General features: G+C 37.1%; 1 protein-coding gene across 1 annotated transcript in view; it reads left to right on the top strand.

Moving 5' to 3' along the window:
* Positions 1-16,582, top strand: part of ARHGEF12 (Rho guanine nucleotide exchange factor (GEF) 12) — a 244,406-nt gene that overhangs the window by 159,061 nt on the left and 68,763 nt on the right. Inside the window, exons 10-14 of the mRNA XM_006895634.1 lie at positions 1,450-1,590; positions 8,563-8,637; positions 12,425-12,517; positions 13,321-13,431; positions 14,470-14,568. Of these exons, the coding sequence (XP_006895696.1) occupies positions 1,450-1,590; positions 8,563-8,637; positions 12,425-12,517; positions 13,321-13,431; positions 14,470-14,568 (519 nt within the window). The remainder of the gene's footprint in view (positions 1-1,449; positions 1,591-8,562; positions 8,638-12,424; positions 12,518-13,320; positions 13,432-14,469; positions 14,569-16,582) is intronic.

Raw genomic sequence — 16,582 nt, 5'->3', positions numbered from 1 at the left:
GGAGGGACAGCGCAGGAGGGGAAGACCCTCTATGAGATGGATTGATTCAGTGACTGCGGTAATCGGGATGGGTGTGTCAGAGGCGGTGCGGTTGGCGCAGGATAGAGCAGAGTTTAGGGCTGTTGTGCATAGGGTCTCTATGAGTCGGAAACGACTTGACTGCCCATAACAACAACAACATGTGAACAGTTAAAAATAACATTTTTACCTTGTTTAAAGAGTAAAAATGTGGTTTCTAAGGAAATACAAAGGGAGCTTTGATATCTTAGTGGTAAGAAGTTGTGCTGCAGTCCCAAATGCATGTAATTGGAATCCATCAGCTGCTCCACAGAAGCTTGGAAAGTCTCCTCTCTATTAACTGCCTCTGAAAACCTGCTAGAGGGCCAGCACTGGACTGGTTCTGAACCCACAGCACACAACAGCAATGTAAAACCAGGGATTTCTGGTGGTTAGGAGGAGAGATGGGTAATCTCCTCCTGTGCCGTTTACTGCCTCTGAAAACCCACTGGAGGGTCAGCTGTGAGTTGGTTCATAAACGATGGCACATAACAACAACAGTGTAAAACCATGAAACCTGAAGTCAGTGCACTGCTAACCCAAAGGCTGAGTCTCGGTCTGCTAGCAGCACGGCTCCCAAGGAACCAGATGTGCAATCTCCTCCTGTGCAATTTTCTGCCTGAGAAATCCAGTGGTTGGTCATAAATGACAAAGACAGACACAGACAGTGAAACCAAGGAGCCCTGCTAGCACAGTGGTTAAGCGCCCCACTTCTAACCCAGAGATCAGTATTTGAACTCACCACTTGCTCCACAGGAATAAGATGAAACATTCTGCTATTGCAAGGATTTACCACCTTACCAAGAGGCCATTCAACTCTGTCCTATAGGATCTCTGAGTCTGAAATGATGCAAAGGCAGTATGTGTATGTTTGTTTTGGTCAAAAAGCTTCCAATAATTTATGTTGTAGCATTATATCCCTACATGGTTAGTTTATTGAAATTCTGAATTGTTGGAAGGCGCTTAAACTGGAAGTTATAGCATAAGAACCTTAAGGAATAAAGACTAGTTGTTGTTGTTGTTATGTGCCGTCGAGTCGTTGGTGACTCATAGCAACCCTTATTATTATTATTCCTTATTATTAAGGAATAAAGACTAATAGGAGATAAAAAGTACATGAAATAGTAAATGGCTTTATATTTTTGTTATTCTTAGAAGTTTCAACTTGGCTTCTCTTTACTAAAATAGCAGTTATTCTGCCTTTTAAAGTTCATGTCCTTTTAGAACTTATGCTTTTTACCTTTAGAACCTTACGTTTTCTTGACTGGACCAGAATGTCCAACTTTTAACAGTCTCCATTTAAATTGTGGTATGACTCAATTTCTTGATGCAGTTTGTAATAGCAAGTGCTTATTTATTTTAATGCATTTATGTTCTTCACATCTGTTTCAGGATGGAGCTGTATTTATGCCTTCTAAGCCTTTATGCGACTCACTGCCAGTCAGCGAGGTGGAAGCAGATTCTGGCGATGGCCTGAGCAGACTTGACTCTAGCAGTGGAGATGGCTCGCGGCCCAGTAGTGACAATGCAGATGTAAGCACCACATGTTGTGGATCTTTATCTCCATGTATTCTTTCTAATAGCCACTTTCCAGATACTGTGTTGTTGTTGTTGATTGCCATTGAGTTGAGCACGACTCATTGCGACCTTATAAATCAAAGGCCTGAAGCCTTTCTATTAATAGAGACCATATGAACAAAAGTCCTGAAGTCTTTCTATAACTATTGTAATTTACCAAAGTTCTTGGAGTTTCCAGAGGCATGTGGTTTAGGAAGTGGATGCCACTTCTGCTTCCAAACCTGAATCAATCTGGAAGTTCCACCAAACACTGCCCACAATGGGTAGCCATTATGGTGTTTGGCACACTTATGGCATAGTTGTTCTATTATGGCATTTGAGATTCCAATGTCACAAGGTTCAATGTCACAGCAAACCTAGCTACTAAGATAGGCAAATTAAAGAAAATATTACTTATTATTTTGAATTCATCTTTAATGTAGCAATTTGATGAGCAGAAACTCTAGACACTGCATATGAGCTTTTAATACCAGAGTTGACTTTTTGCCTTGAATACCCATTGGCAAATGTTTCTTTTGAAGGAGTGGAATTTCCCATCAGGCATCTTCTTTGTGGGTAGAGACGTTAATAATGTCATTGCTTCTTACGAACTGAGAGGCCAAGCGTTGATATCTTTAAGAGCATGTTAATATTTCATTTGTGGTCAGAATGACTCAGGCTTGAATCATGAGACACTTTGTCATTAAAAAGAGGAAAAGCCTTAGTCCTGCTAGATAGACTACAGTTAATGAACCTTGATTAACCCAAAAACTGCCAAGTGAGCATGAGTATTTGTCAAGAAAGTGATAAAAAAGCATTTCAAATTGAATATGATGCAGAATTTTTGTCATAGGAATAATTAAAATTGAGTTCAGTGTTACTTACTTGGTAGTACTTTTAATTAGTATGCAGAGACAGCAATAATAACTTGAAAATAAATCAGCCTTTTTTTACAGTGATGAGGGAAGTAGTCCAGACCAGTTATTTTTAAAATGTAGCCCATGAAATTGATTTAGTAGGTTGGGCCCAGTTAAAAAAATACACAGACTTGAATGGGAAACGTGAGTGCTTTGCACACAGAAAAGGAAAAGGGTTACTTTTCTTTCTAACTTCTGTTTATTTTCAGATAATAGTATATTGGATAACAGTGTAAAATGTATTTTGTATTGAAGATTTTAGAAACGGGTTGAAAGCCACTGGCATAAGCCATGAGAGCTCTGGCAGCCTAGTCTGTAGACAGTTGAGCTTCCAGCCTAAAGGTGGGCAGTTTGAATCCATCAATGGCTCCAAAGGAGAAAGATGAGCATTCTCCTTCCATGTGATTTACAGCCTCCAAAAATCTCCTTGAGGATTGGCTATGAGTCATTTCTGATTAGACAGCAATGAGGGAACTTTGAGGAGTGAGCCATCATTCAGGTGAGTTTTTAAGGTTTAGCCCCAGTGACATGGTTCCTCATGCAAGGAGAGTGGGAAATGGTGAATGAGTAGCTAAAGGTTTTAATGGAGAATGTCAATTTTGCCTCAAGAAGAAAAAAAAAATTATAGCTAACATACATTGGGCGTATATGCTGAACTATAATAAATGTTTGACATTCCTTAGTTAATTCTCAAAACAGACTTAAGAAGTTGCATTATTAGTATTTTAAGTTTATGAAAGACAAAAACAGAAGCTAAAAGGGAATTGACTCACTGCCGATTACTTAGACAAAAATGATCACCATCTCCTAGCTCCAGAGTACTGGTGCCCTAAATACAACAGCAGGCACTAAGGCATGAAAAGGTACAACAGTTTGACGTTGTGGTATATTATGGTTATGGATAAAAATGACCAAGATTACATTAAAAACAAAGCTTTGGCGCCATGTCACGTAAAGATTCCGATTGTTCTGACAGTAGTGCTTTTGGGAGTCCTTACACTCATTTTTGGTTTGGTGCGTCTTTGTGGCTAGTCTCTGTGGTTAGCAGTGCCTTGACAGCACAGGGACTGCCTAATTGACCTTTATGTTCCACGGCTTGGCTTTTTATGTGAATTTAGATTTAGGGATATGAATGACAAGTTTGTAAGGATTGTTACAGTCAAATCTATTTCTTAGATACATTCCCCAGCAGTAATAGCAAAGTTCAGCAAATCATAAAACTGCTGGCAAGGTTTATGGAGAGATTAGAACCCTAATTCACTGCTGGTGGGAGTGTAAAATGATGAAACCACTGTGCAAGGTGGTTTGATACTTTTTTAAAAAGTTGGAAATAAAAATATCATTTGACCCACCAATTCCACTTCTAGGAGTATACCCTAAAGAAGCCCGAGCTACCACCCAGACAGATATATGTACACCCATGTTTATTGCTGTTATTTACAACAGCAAAGAGATGGAAGCACCCCAAGTGCCCATTAGCAAATGAACAAATAGAAAAACTATGGACCCTTGATGAGATGTATTGATTCAATGACTAGGGTAATGGGGGTAGGTGTGTCAGAGACAATAAGATTGGCACAGGATAGACCTGGGTTAAGAGCTGTTGTACATAGGGTTGTTATGAATTGTAAGTGACTCAACAGTGCAGCACTGAAAAACTAAGAACTTGTAAAATATTATACAACATGGGTGACATTATGTCCCTGGAGGACATTATGCTGAGTGAAAAATCTCAGTCACAAAAGGATATATATACTGCATAACACCACTGTTACAATACAGGACAGATGGGGGTTGGGGGACAACCAGGAAAAGAGTGGGCAGATAATGAACACGGCACTGGAACAGATGAAAGAAAGAACTGTTTATGGGGGCAGAGATTGTATAACAATGAAAGACTTTTTCTTTTACTTTTCAAAGAAAAGAGTGAACGGTGGTGGAGGTTGGGCAGGGAAAAAAGTGTAACAATGAATGAATGGAAATCCAAAGTCTCTAAACTTTCATTAAAATTAATTAATTAAAAAAAAGAATGAAAGGACTGGTTAAAAGGAATATATGATTGCATATTTATGACACCAGTCCAGAATAGGAAGTACGTTGTAACAGTGAATAAATGAAAACCCAGCTTTTCTGTAAAATCACAATTAAAAGGAAAGATACATTTCTAATTAAAACTTGTATTGGTGAGTGGAGAATCGAGCATTCCGGTGCAGTAAGACTGCTTGCCATATAATTGGTGTTTAATAAGAAAGAACACCAAAATGAGCAAATTGGAGAATAAGTAAAAGTTTTGATTATTCATTTTGCATGCAGAGGAGAGGGACAATCAGACTTACCTGTTTATAAGAAACATGTCATTGTGAAAAACGAATTAGGGTAAAGAAAGATGGCTGTAAGAGAAAACTGCTTGGCTTAACAGATACTTAACAAATATATATTGAGTGACTACTGGTTATCATGTACTCAGTACCTGCATTTAGTTAAAGACTGTACTTAATGCTTTACAGATAATCTTTACAGATTTTCCTAACATTTAATGTGATGAAGCAAAAGCACCATTTTAGAGATGAGGAAACTGAGGCCAGATGAATAAAAGAGCATTGTAGAAGTCCAGCTGAGAAATGGTGAAGCCCAAACTAGGATCTCTGATGAGCTCATGACAAACAGGTTTAATCCTTAAAAGTGTCTTTTGAGACAAAAAATTTAGTGCTTTTTGTTGATAGATTTCCATGTTTGTTTCATTTGTAGTATATTGAGTTCATAGGAAGCCTTTTCCTTATCTTTAGAATCAACACTTTTCAGCATTTCTTACTCATGACCTCCTGGTGGTGATGATCGTTGTTTGTTGTTGTTATGTGCCATCGAGTCTCTTGTGACTCATAGCGACCCTATGTACAAGAACCATAAATCCTGCTCTATCCTGTGCCAACCTCACTGTCTCTGAAACACCTACTCCTGTTACCCCAGTCACTGAATCGATCCATCTCATCGAGAGTCCTCCACTCTTGCACCCTCCCAAACCTGATGTTCCTCTCAAAGGGCTGGTCCCTCCCATGTCACATGCCCAAAGTATGTCAGATGTAGCTTCAGAATCCTTGCCTTCAAGGAGAAGCCCAGTTTTACCCTCTCTAGGATGAACCTGTTCTCCTAACAGTACATGGTATATTCAACACTCTTCTCTAGCACCACAGCTCAAAGGCATCGTTTTATCTTTGTAGAAAAACAAAGCAGTGCCTACTTTTGCTTTCCATGGAGAAGGTAATAAATGCCAGTTCTCATGAAAGATACAGTTTGATCAGAATACTGCTGAGATCTGATTCTCAATATGTAGCTGATATTGGGAGGAGAGATATTTATTTTGGAAAAATGGAATTGGGGGATGACTTTGTCATATACCTAATCACTGAGTTGTAGTCACTATTAAGAATTGTTTTAATTTATACTTCTCCCTCTGACTTTTCTCTCCCCCTTACAGTTTTTGTGGTAAAGAAACTAAACTATGTCCCATAGAATAACACACATTCTAACTGTATTGTTATGGTGTTTCACATAGTTTTCTGTCCATTTCCTAAAAATTGATAGTTCGATTTCAAGTCTTGATGAGATGAAGGCTTGGCAGTGGTGGCTGTTGTTATTTGCAAGAACACTTCGTGGATGGTACTTGTGCTTTGTATTCCATCATATTAGGGTATGGCTGTCTGGTGATCTGCTTGTTTCTTTAATGTGTTCAGATGATGTCACCCCAATCCCTTCCTTGCAGAATTCTCCATTGAGCTGTCATTTAATGTTTTTGCCTGCCACTGATGACCAAAATTTCTAGGTCTGTTATTTAATAAAGATGAAGATATTGTAATTTTATCATTTTTCTTGCATTTATTAGATGGAATAATCTTATAGAGTTTTTCTCCCTGGCTCTTGTTATGTGTCATCAAGTCGCCTGCGACTCATAGTGACTGTATGTCTAGAGCTTTGAGCCCTGCCCTATCTTGAGCCAGTCTCACTATCTCCAACACACTCACTCCCATTGCCCTAGTTACTGTGTGATCTGGCTCATCCAGGGTCTTCCTCTCCTATGCTATGTCCCTCTACCCTTGCAGCATAATGTCCTTCTCCAAGGACTCGTCCCTCCTGGCCATGTGCCCATAGTATGTGAGACACAGCTTCAAAATCCTTACCTCCAATGAGCAGCTTGGTTTCACCCTCTCCAAGACAGATTTGTTTGTTCTCTTGGTGGTCCATGGTATGTTCAATACTCTTCTCCAGCACCACAACTGAAAGGCAACAATTATTCTTCTGTCATCCCTAGTCATTGTCCAGCTCTGGCTAATAGGTCATACTAAAATATAACTTAATGTGGGAATAAAAAAGAAATACATCTTTCCATTTATATATTTGTTTTCAGAAGAGTTGATATTGTAACAGATTCCAAAGATGAACAGTAAAGGGTCTGAATGTGTGTGTCTGTGTTGAACTAAATTTCACCAGTTGCTTATTGTGTTGTAGTCCATTGCAGCCATTATTCTTTACTTCAGTTGTCCCACTTTGGCTGGTTGAGAGATCCTTTGGTTTATCTTCTGTGTCTTTTTACATCATCTCCTAATATCTTTGATGGTGTCTTGCCTTTTTTTTTGTGTGAGACAAGATTTTATTACCCTTTTTTGCTTTTATTTCTGAGACAGATAATTTCTTCAAGATGGGGTTTGTATTTAAAACTCCTGCATTTTTTACCTGTAGTCAGTTGATATATGTATAGTTAGCATGTATATCCTTTATTGGCATTCCTGTATGCGTCTCTTGTTTCTCATTGCTGTCTACTCTGAAGGATGATTCCAGTTGTTTGAGGTGTTACTGATCTCTCAGTGAAATTTCTTGCATGTCACAGAGTTTATATTCTATGTTAGATTAGTCTGTATTTTAATATTTTTATCAGATCATCAAATTTACTCTACATTTAAGAAAATCTGTATCACAGTTTTCTTGTAAGATGGTAATAAAAAAACAGAAGCTTAATTTTCTGTATGAGTCTAAGTATATTCAATAGCACCTAACTACTACCACCACAAAGTAATACAAAATGCTTGGATAGAAAGAACAATTTGACAAGGAGTGGTTAAAAAAGATGACTAAAGATAGAATTTTATTTTGACACAATAAGTTTGAGATATGTTGTTCTTAAGTGCCGTTGAATTGTGGGTGACTCATAGCGACCCTATGAACGAAAGCCACTTGCATGCATGACTTTTCATCCTTTCTCCAGGTTCATAGGGTTTCCAGAGGCAAGCTGTTCTTGGAAGTGGATGCCACCCCTACTTCCAAGCTTGTTTCAACCGGGGAGCACCACCAAACACTGTCCACCATGGGAAACTGTTATCACATTTGACACATCAGTGTCACAGTGTTCAGATTCACAGCAACCACGAGTTACTGCTGTTCGGCAAGTGGACACACCAGGGCTATATGACCTAGAAGACTGTTTGAACAAAAACAATGACAAACAGGCCTTAGGGCCGCAGATTAGTGACCCACCTTTGGCTTGGTAGCATTGCTCTCTGTCCACTAGGCCAACTGGTCTCTCTCTGTGTTGTTAAGTGCCATCAAGTTGTAGGTGACTCATAGTGACCCTATTAATGAAAGTCCTTGACACTTACATGTGTGACTTTTACCTTTCTCTAGGTTCATAGGGTTTTCAGAGGCAAGCTATTTACAGAAGTCGATGCCACTTTGAAATATAGTAAACTATATCGCAGTGCAATTACTTGGTAAAAAACTAGCTTGTAGGTTTGGATATTAGGTAAAACTGTTTTTTATTTGCATGTTCTGTATTGATTTTTTTAACATAAAATTTTAAAAACCCAGGAGAATAAGTGACTTGTCCAAAGCCAGGAAGAAAGTAGTAGAGTCAAGTATTAGATGAAAGCTATTTAGTAGCTTAAAGATTAAAATGAAATTCAGAACACTGTTCACACTGTTTTCCTTTACCCCTAATTTTTGTGAGCCTGTTGAAATTAACTGGATGTCATTTTTGCCTTAGAGCCCCAGGAGTGGCCTGAAAGAGAGAATTTATCTTGAGGAAAGTCCAGACAAAAGTGAAACCCTTCTGGACACTGTGAGTATGAATCTATGCAGTGACAGTGAGGTTGAATGCTGTTCTTACTCTAAGTGATGATAGACATATCTGATAATTTGAATATTCTTATTAAGTGCTTCTAATATTCTCATCTCCTTTTTTAATTAGACTTATTTAAAATTTTATAAGATTTAAAAAACATTATGTAATGTGTTGATTATTCACAATATAAGTACCACTGAAAAGTCAGAGACTTCTAATCATGTACAAAATAAAAGTCTTTTGGCCACCATATTAAACAATTTTCTGCTTCCCTCTGATTTTTAAAATTTTATTAAAACCTTGGAAGGCTTTTTAAAAGGAGTAGTCAAAGAAGACAAAATCAAGTTTTAAAGATGCAAATACATAGTGTTCAGTATATTAAAGAAGGAAATAGCTACTGCTGTGTATTACTTGGTGTGTAACTTGTAGATCCACTTAATGTAATTTCAGCTATAAAAATCTTGCAGATCATTCTTTCTAGTTCTATCATTTTGCTGAGCTCCCTATCATACTTATTTAACACTCATCAGATTTAAGTTAAACTTAACTCTCTTCTTATCTCTTCTTATTTCACCCCAAATTGATATTTCTCTTAAGGTGGATAGTCTTTTTTTATTTGAGTACTTGTGATTTTCAAACAGATTACACACTTGGGTGAAATAAAATTAAAAGCAAGTTTACAAGAGAAAACGAAAACAAGTCCACGATGTCAAATGTCACCTGAACTTTTTCCCAACTTAATTTAAACCATCTTAAGAATAAACTTGATAAATTGAACACTAATAACTGAAGACCTCAAGGACATTATCCATGAAGAAAGTAAAAGGCCATTAAAGAGTTAAGAAAGAAAGAAAAGACCAGAAAGATGTCAGGAGAAACTCCAAAACTTGGTTTTGAATATAATAGATGGTAAAGCAAAAGGAAGATACCGAAGTGGAGCTTGAGAAGACAAAAGCAAAATATTGTAACAAAATGTGCAAAGACCTGGATTATAAAACAAAAAGAACCAGCTTGGCATTTCTCAAGCAAAAAGAATTGGGGTGGGGGAAATTAAGGATACTGAAGGATTCTGTGAGCAAAATGTTGAAAGGCAGGAACCATAAAAAAAAAAAAGAAGAAGGAATACACAGTCACAGTATCAAAAGGAATTGTTTGATGGAACCGTTTCAGGACATAACATATGATCACAAGCTAGTGGTATTAAAGGAAGTTGTCCAAGCTGCACTGAAGACATGGGCAAAAAAATTAAACCTCAGGAATAATTGGAATACCAGTGAGGTGTTTTCAGGAAACAGATGCAGTCCTGGTCGTGCTCACTAGGCTATGCCAGGAAATTTGGAAGTCCTGGCCAACAGACTGGAAGAGACCCGTGTTTGTTACTATTCCAAAAAAGGGTGATCCAACAGAGTGCAAAAATATCCAAAATATCATTAATATCATACATAAGGAAAAGCTCACTTAAGAGTATTAAAAAATAACCAGCATGCATATTGGCAAGGAACTTCCCAAAATTTAAGTTAGATTCAAAGGAACTCATGGAATAAGGAATATCATTGCTGATATCACATAGACCATGGCTAAAAGCAGAGAATACCTACAACTGTTTACTTGTGTTTTATTGATAATTACACAAGGTATTTTACTCCCTGGATCATAGTACTTTATAGATAACATTGATAATAATGGTGATTTCAGAATGCTTAATTGTGTTTATGCCAAGACCTCTTATACGTCAACCAAGAAGCAGTTTCTTGAATAAAACAAAGGGGATACTGCTGGGATTAAAATCAGGAAAGGTGTATGCTAGGGTTATATACTTTCTTCATACCTATTCAGTCTTTATGCTTAGCAGATAATTTGAGATGCTGTGCTCTGTGAAGAAGAATACATCAGGATTGGAGGACATGTATCAATAGCCTACATTACACAGGTAACACATTGTTACCTGCATAGAATGAAGAAAGCTTAAGGCAAAGATTACAGCCATCAAGATATTTAAAAATTGCTCACAACTGGAACAATAGGCAACATTATTATTATATAGATGGAGGAATGGATTGAAGTTGTCAAGAATTTAATTTTGCTTAGATACACGTTCAGAACCAATAGCAGCAGTCAAGGTACAAAAAAAGACTTGTTGCATTGGACAAAGCTGCTGTCAAGGGGTTAAACAGCAAGAATGTCAGTTTAAGGACTAACATGTGTCTGACTCATGTATTTTCATTTCCTTCATATTCATGTGAAAGTCGGGCATTGAGTAATGACGACCAGAGAAGAACTGATGCCTTTGAACTGTGGTTCGGGTGAAGAGTATTCAATATACTGTGGACCGCAAAAAGTACAAACAAAACTGTCTTGAAGGAAATGTAACAAGAGCTCTGCTAGGAGGCAGAGATGGTGAAAATTGGTCTCACGTATTTGACATATTGTCAAGAGGCAGCCATCCCTGGGAAAATACATTGTATTTGGAGAAATAGATGGTCCACCAAAGAGAGGAAGATCCCCATCAAGATGGACAACACAGTGACTGCAACAGTGTGTTTGAACATGGTAGATGGTGGTGGTGATACAGGATAGAGAAAAGTTACAGTCTTTAATTCATAGTGTCCCTAGAGGTTGTAGTCAACTTGATGGCACCCAATAACAGCTCTTTTAAAAATGTTATAGATTGATGCTCCTACACTGTTTGAATCATGCTGAATTTTAACATAGTAAAATAAATGGTTGGGTTGATATTTTCTACTGACCAGTCAGTTCTTTCTGAAGTTATGGTGTCTTTGTTTCTATAGCATTATTTGCATGATTCCTTGGAAAATGTTATTGCTTTTTGCCAGTAACTTCAACAGGAGTCATCTTGCCCTCAGGGGACACTTGGCAGTGTTTGGTAACATTTTCCATTGTAGTGATTGGGTGGCTGCTACTGGCATCTAGTGGATGGACATAGGCCAGTGATGTTACAGAATATCTTAAAATGTGCAGGACAGTCCCTACCACAAAAATTACCAGATTCAAAATGTCAATAGTGCCAAGGTTGGAAATCTTTTGTACCATATACTTATGAAAATAAAAAAGTAGCAGGATTCAACATTTTCTTTAAGTTATGTGTCGTTAATGAGGATCTTTGGTTATTACTTAAAGGAGTGTATTAAAAGTTTTTTGTTACCTTATTATTTCTCCTCTCGTTTCCCTTTGTTTGGTTGAACATATTTAAATTTTCAAAATATTTAGCCTCTTCACTATTGTAACTTCTGGTAAGCCAACTTCAGTTTTTACATAAGAGTCTAGGTCTTTGTGAACTGATAAACATGTTCAGTGAATTGTTAGATAACCATGGCTTTGGTGGGGAAAGAAAAAATTTTTCCCTCTAAGAAGCATTAGTAAGTTCGTGATTGTTTTCTCTGCTAAAATGATTCATGACTTTGAAAGTTCATCATCCTACTTTGAAAATAAAGTAACGTGGTTAGTTGTGTGCAAAGTAGAACTGCTTTATATAGGATTTTTAAAGTCCTTTTTAAAGCATTTTGTCAGGACTGTCTTCTAAGGAGTCTCTGAGTCGGTTTAAATTCATTCAGCTAATAGTTGAAAGCTGAATGGTATATACTACGTAGGAATTCATTGGACAAAGTATATATCTTTAAAAACAAATAAAAAGCAAATTGTCTCAAGGTTTTAATATTTAAAAAGCTTAACAGAACCATATCTTGGTTTTTTATCACTTTGGCCTTATTCTTCCTCTACAGTTCGATCAAATAATTATCCTGTGTTTTTTTCCTGAATTGTACAGGATACTCAGTCACTCATTGGAAATCCTTCAACCCGGGTAGCACCTCATATTATTGGAGCAGAGGATGATGATTTTGGTACTGAGCATGAACAGGTGATGACATTTTAAAAAATAAGTATTCATTTTATGAGATAGTCTGATTTGCTATTAAAAAAAATAATAAACTCCTTCTGGAGTTTGAAATATCTTTGTAAGAATTTGATGCTGGTGGGCTCTGGTGGCCTAGTGGCAAGAAGCTGTACTGCAAGCCCAGAGGTGTGTGGTTCAAATCCACCAGATGCTCTGCTGAAGAAGGAGGGACAATCTCCTCCTCTACCACTCAGATCCGATTTGACGGTACACACATAACAACAAAAAAAATTTAAAAAAAAAAAAAAGAATTTGATGCCAAATTTAAGTCCCTTAATTGCTTATTTCCGTTTTGACTGATAGGAATGACTTTGCATTTAGAATGAAGTTTCCCTCCTACTCTGTTTTTTTGCAAGAGATAGTATATATTCAAATTTTTCTTTTAGATTAACTGTTTTCTCTCAAAAATTGCCTAAACATTGCCAGATTACCTAAACTATTTCTTTTCTGTGTACCTTCTATTTAGGGAATGTGCAAATGCTCTAGGAATTCACTACTTAAAATCACACAGTTCTTTCCCCATTACTATTTCTGTGCTTACTCCAAAAGTAAAGGAGCTGTTAGGAGAAAAAAAAAATATTTTTAAAAAAGTTATATTTTTAGAAATATTGTTAAACTGTTTTTCACATACTGATTTATAGACATTTGGGCTCCTTAAAATCATCTTCTCTACTTAAATTATTTCAAGATGATCTTTGTTTTTGGAACTTATACAGCCTTTTGATTCTTGTGTTAGAGTTATTGATATGAAGTATTTCCCCCCCTAGATCAACGGACAATGTAGCTGTTTCCAGAGTATTGAATTGCTCAAATCTCGCCCAGCTCACTTGGCTGTTTTCTTACATCATGTAGTTTCACAGTTTGACCCTGCAACATTGGTAATGTGCTTTATGATTTTGCTTATTTAGAGTTCTGATATGGGTTCATATACCATTAAGCTTTTTATATTTGTATGATAAATGACTATCTCAAAAGGAGAAAATGGAACATGGGGACACAGGGCCATGAACATCACTCTAAAAGGGCACCAGGGAGTAAGAATAGCACAGCACTTCACTGTCCCAGAACAGAAAGCAGAACAAGATCCCATTGCCCAGCCCCATGGTGCCTCTAGAGCCCCACCAGCAATAGTTTATTTGTTGTTGGATCACAGACTCACATTTGTGATTCTGAAAATGGAGTTTGTTAGAGAAGTAAGTGGGGGGGAGGGGCAAAGAATATTATTCAATGCAAATCCAAGTTTTAGCCAAGCAGTTCCAAGGCACCAGGCTCTGGTTTCAGTTCAGTAGTCAAATACAAATCATCCAGCAAAGTTTGCTTCAGAGTAGTTACGAGCCAGTTTCTCGTACAAGCACCATCAAGAACAGCAAAATCCTTTAATTGTGGCCAGCACAAACTCAAGAAGCCTCAGGTTATACCTTGCCAGTTTCTCCACAGCGATGATGCAGTCTCTACAGCACCCTCACCAGGGTCTAACCAACAGGGTCTGTTCCAGTCTCCCACAAGTCTTTCTTACTCACCTAAAGTGTTGCTCCCCAATGTGGAAGGCACTTTTTCTCTTACCCTAGTCCCACAGCTGATGCCGATTTGCAAGACCATGTATCTGCAGTGAAGGAAACTGGAGACCAGAGGTGGCAAACTGTAGTGGCTTTTAAAAAGCCAACTTTTAGGCTAACACCACAATGTCAGACTTTTTCTTATCATCCAGGCATATAAATATAGGTATAAAAGACACTTAAAATGTTCTTGTGTTTTTTTGAGTTTTTAAAAAAGATGTGGTTGTGTGGTATTAAGTACATTTGTTTTGGTGATCTACATATTCTAGACATTAATTTTCAGTGAAGAGGTGGCAGATTATATTTTTGGAGGGATTGCTTTCTTTATCTTTCCCACTTTTTTCCCCCCCTCTACTGCAGCTCTGTTATCTCTATTCAGACCTATATAAACAGACCAATTCCAAGGAGACTCGTCGTATCTTCCTTGAGTTTCATCAGTTCTTCCTGGATCGATCTGCAGTAAGTGATCAAGTTAACATTACCATTTTTGTTTTATTGTATCAAGTTATTGTCCTAGTTTTAATTTTTCCTGTCATGTCTCTGGACTTCTTGCTGTTTTCTGATGTCTCTGTTATATGTCCATTATTTTTTACTCTTTTGATAAAGTCCATTGATGAACATAAGTAGTTTTCATGATGTCTCAATTATTTATTTTGCTTTCTGGTTCTTATGCATTAGTTGTGCTTAATAGACTCTCCTTAAAAAAAAATTAGATCCCACAGCTTTGCCCCTATATTAAATTATCACTTAACTCTTGACTTTAGTAATTTTTTTAAAAAAAATCCGTTGTCTGTGGGGAGTTGCACTGTTAGTCAAAGGTGCGCCTCTGTAGTGGCTTGAATCCACAAGAGAAAGATGAGAAGCCTTCTGTGTGATTTACAGTTACATCCTCAAAACCCAGTGGAGGGTTAGCTTTGAGTTGCATTCAGCTCAGAGACAGTGAATGTGGCATATGCATTCTTCTAGTGTGAAGAGAATGTATACAAACTTTATAAATAAACAAGTTGTTGTTACTGATTGCTTTCCAGTCAAACACGACTCATAGGTACCCCTTTGAACAAAAAGCCTGAAGCCCCTCTGCAGCTATCAACGTTTATCAAAGTTATAGAGTTTCCAGAGGCAAATTGTTTAGGAAGTGGATGCCACTCCTGTTTCAAAATAAACAAGTATGGGGAGCTCTGGTGGCCTAGTGGCAAGAAGTTGCACTGCAATCCCAGAGGAACACAGTTCGAATCCACCAGATGCTCTGCCAGAGAAGGAGGCGCAATATCCTCCTGTACCAGTCAGATCTGATTTGACGGTACACGCACACAAAATAATAAAATTTAAAAAAAAAATAAACAAGTATAAAATTTTAAAAAAGAATGTAGCATATAATAAGGAAATAATCCATTTCTTTGGATTTATGCATGTGATTACTTGGATTGAGCAAGTAAAAAAGAAATCATGTGTGATATACATTTATATATTAGGATGCAAGGGATAAGATTACATCACTGAATTGTGCCTTGCCTTTTTGAAGTTTAGGGGCACAAATGTGAAAAGTGATGGGGGAAAAGTCTCACACACAGTAAGATAAATGATAATAGTATTTTATTTTACTGATAGCTTAATAAGAATTTTGAACTCTACTAAGTTGTATTACTAACCTATAATAGCAATTAACCTTTTATGCTTGCTAGGTAATCATGATGTACTTCCTTATACTTACCACTCTTGTGGTTCCCTTAATGACTGTTTCATAATTTTTGTCACCTAAAGCTTCCATTATTTCTGCTGTAATGACCTTGCTACTTCTTTGAGAAATGTGAAGCATGTAGAAGAAAACTATCTCCTACCTCCATCATATATACTCTCCCCTCTCTCCTAGTCCCATAAATGAATCACCACACTCTTACTGAGGGTCAGCTACACTTGTGCACTGGATTTCATTTCTTTGTATATACTGAAAAACCTTATTCCAGTGATTATTTCCTCTTTCTCTTGCACCATGCTTTTGTTTGTTTTTTTTTTGGAATCATTCACATTATCATGCAAACATTGTTATTTCTTCTGTCTTAAAACAAAGAAACACAAATTTATTTTGGCTCTATTTCTACCTCAAGATCCTGCTCTGTTTTCTTTGTATTTGTTTGCCAGGCCACCTATCCATCTCCACACTGCTAAGAGTAATTAACTTCTCTGTTAGGCCCTCCCTGACCATACTTCTCCAAATTTCACTCCCTTCACCCTCTGTCACTTTTTCTGCCTTATTTCTGTCCACAGAACTTCAATATTATTTGCTTATTCTTGTTTCTTGCTATTCCTTCTCTTCTGTCATTGATATACATTCCATTAGAAGAGAGATTTTTATGCTTGTGTCCGCAATATTGAACAGATACTGTAACATAGTAGACACATAAATATTTATCAAATGAATTAATGTTTCTTATATATTACCATTATTTAAAAATACCATGAATTTTTATTAAAA

Source organism: Elephantulus edwardii, unplaced genomic scaffold, assembly GCF_000299155.1.
Source record: "Elephantulus edwardii isolate Elephantulus edwardi_28Jun2011 unplaced genomic scaffold, EleEdw1.0 scaffold00171, whole genome shotgun sequence".
Lineage (NCBI taxonomy): Eukaryota > Metazoa > Chordata > Mammalia > Macroscelidea > Macroscelididae > Elephantulus > Elephantulus edwardii.
This window is presented reverse-complemented; position numbering and strand designations above follow the sequence as displayed.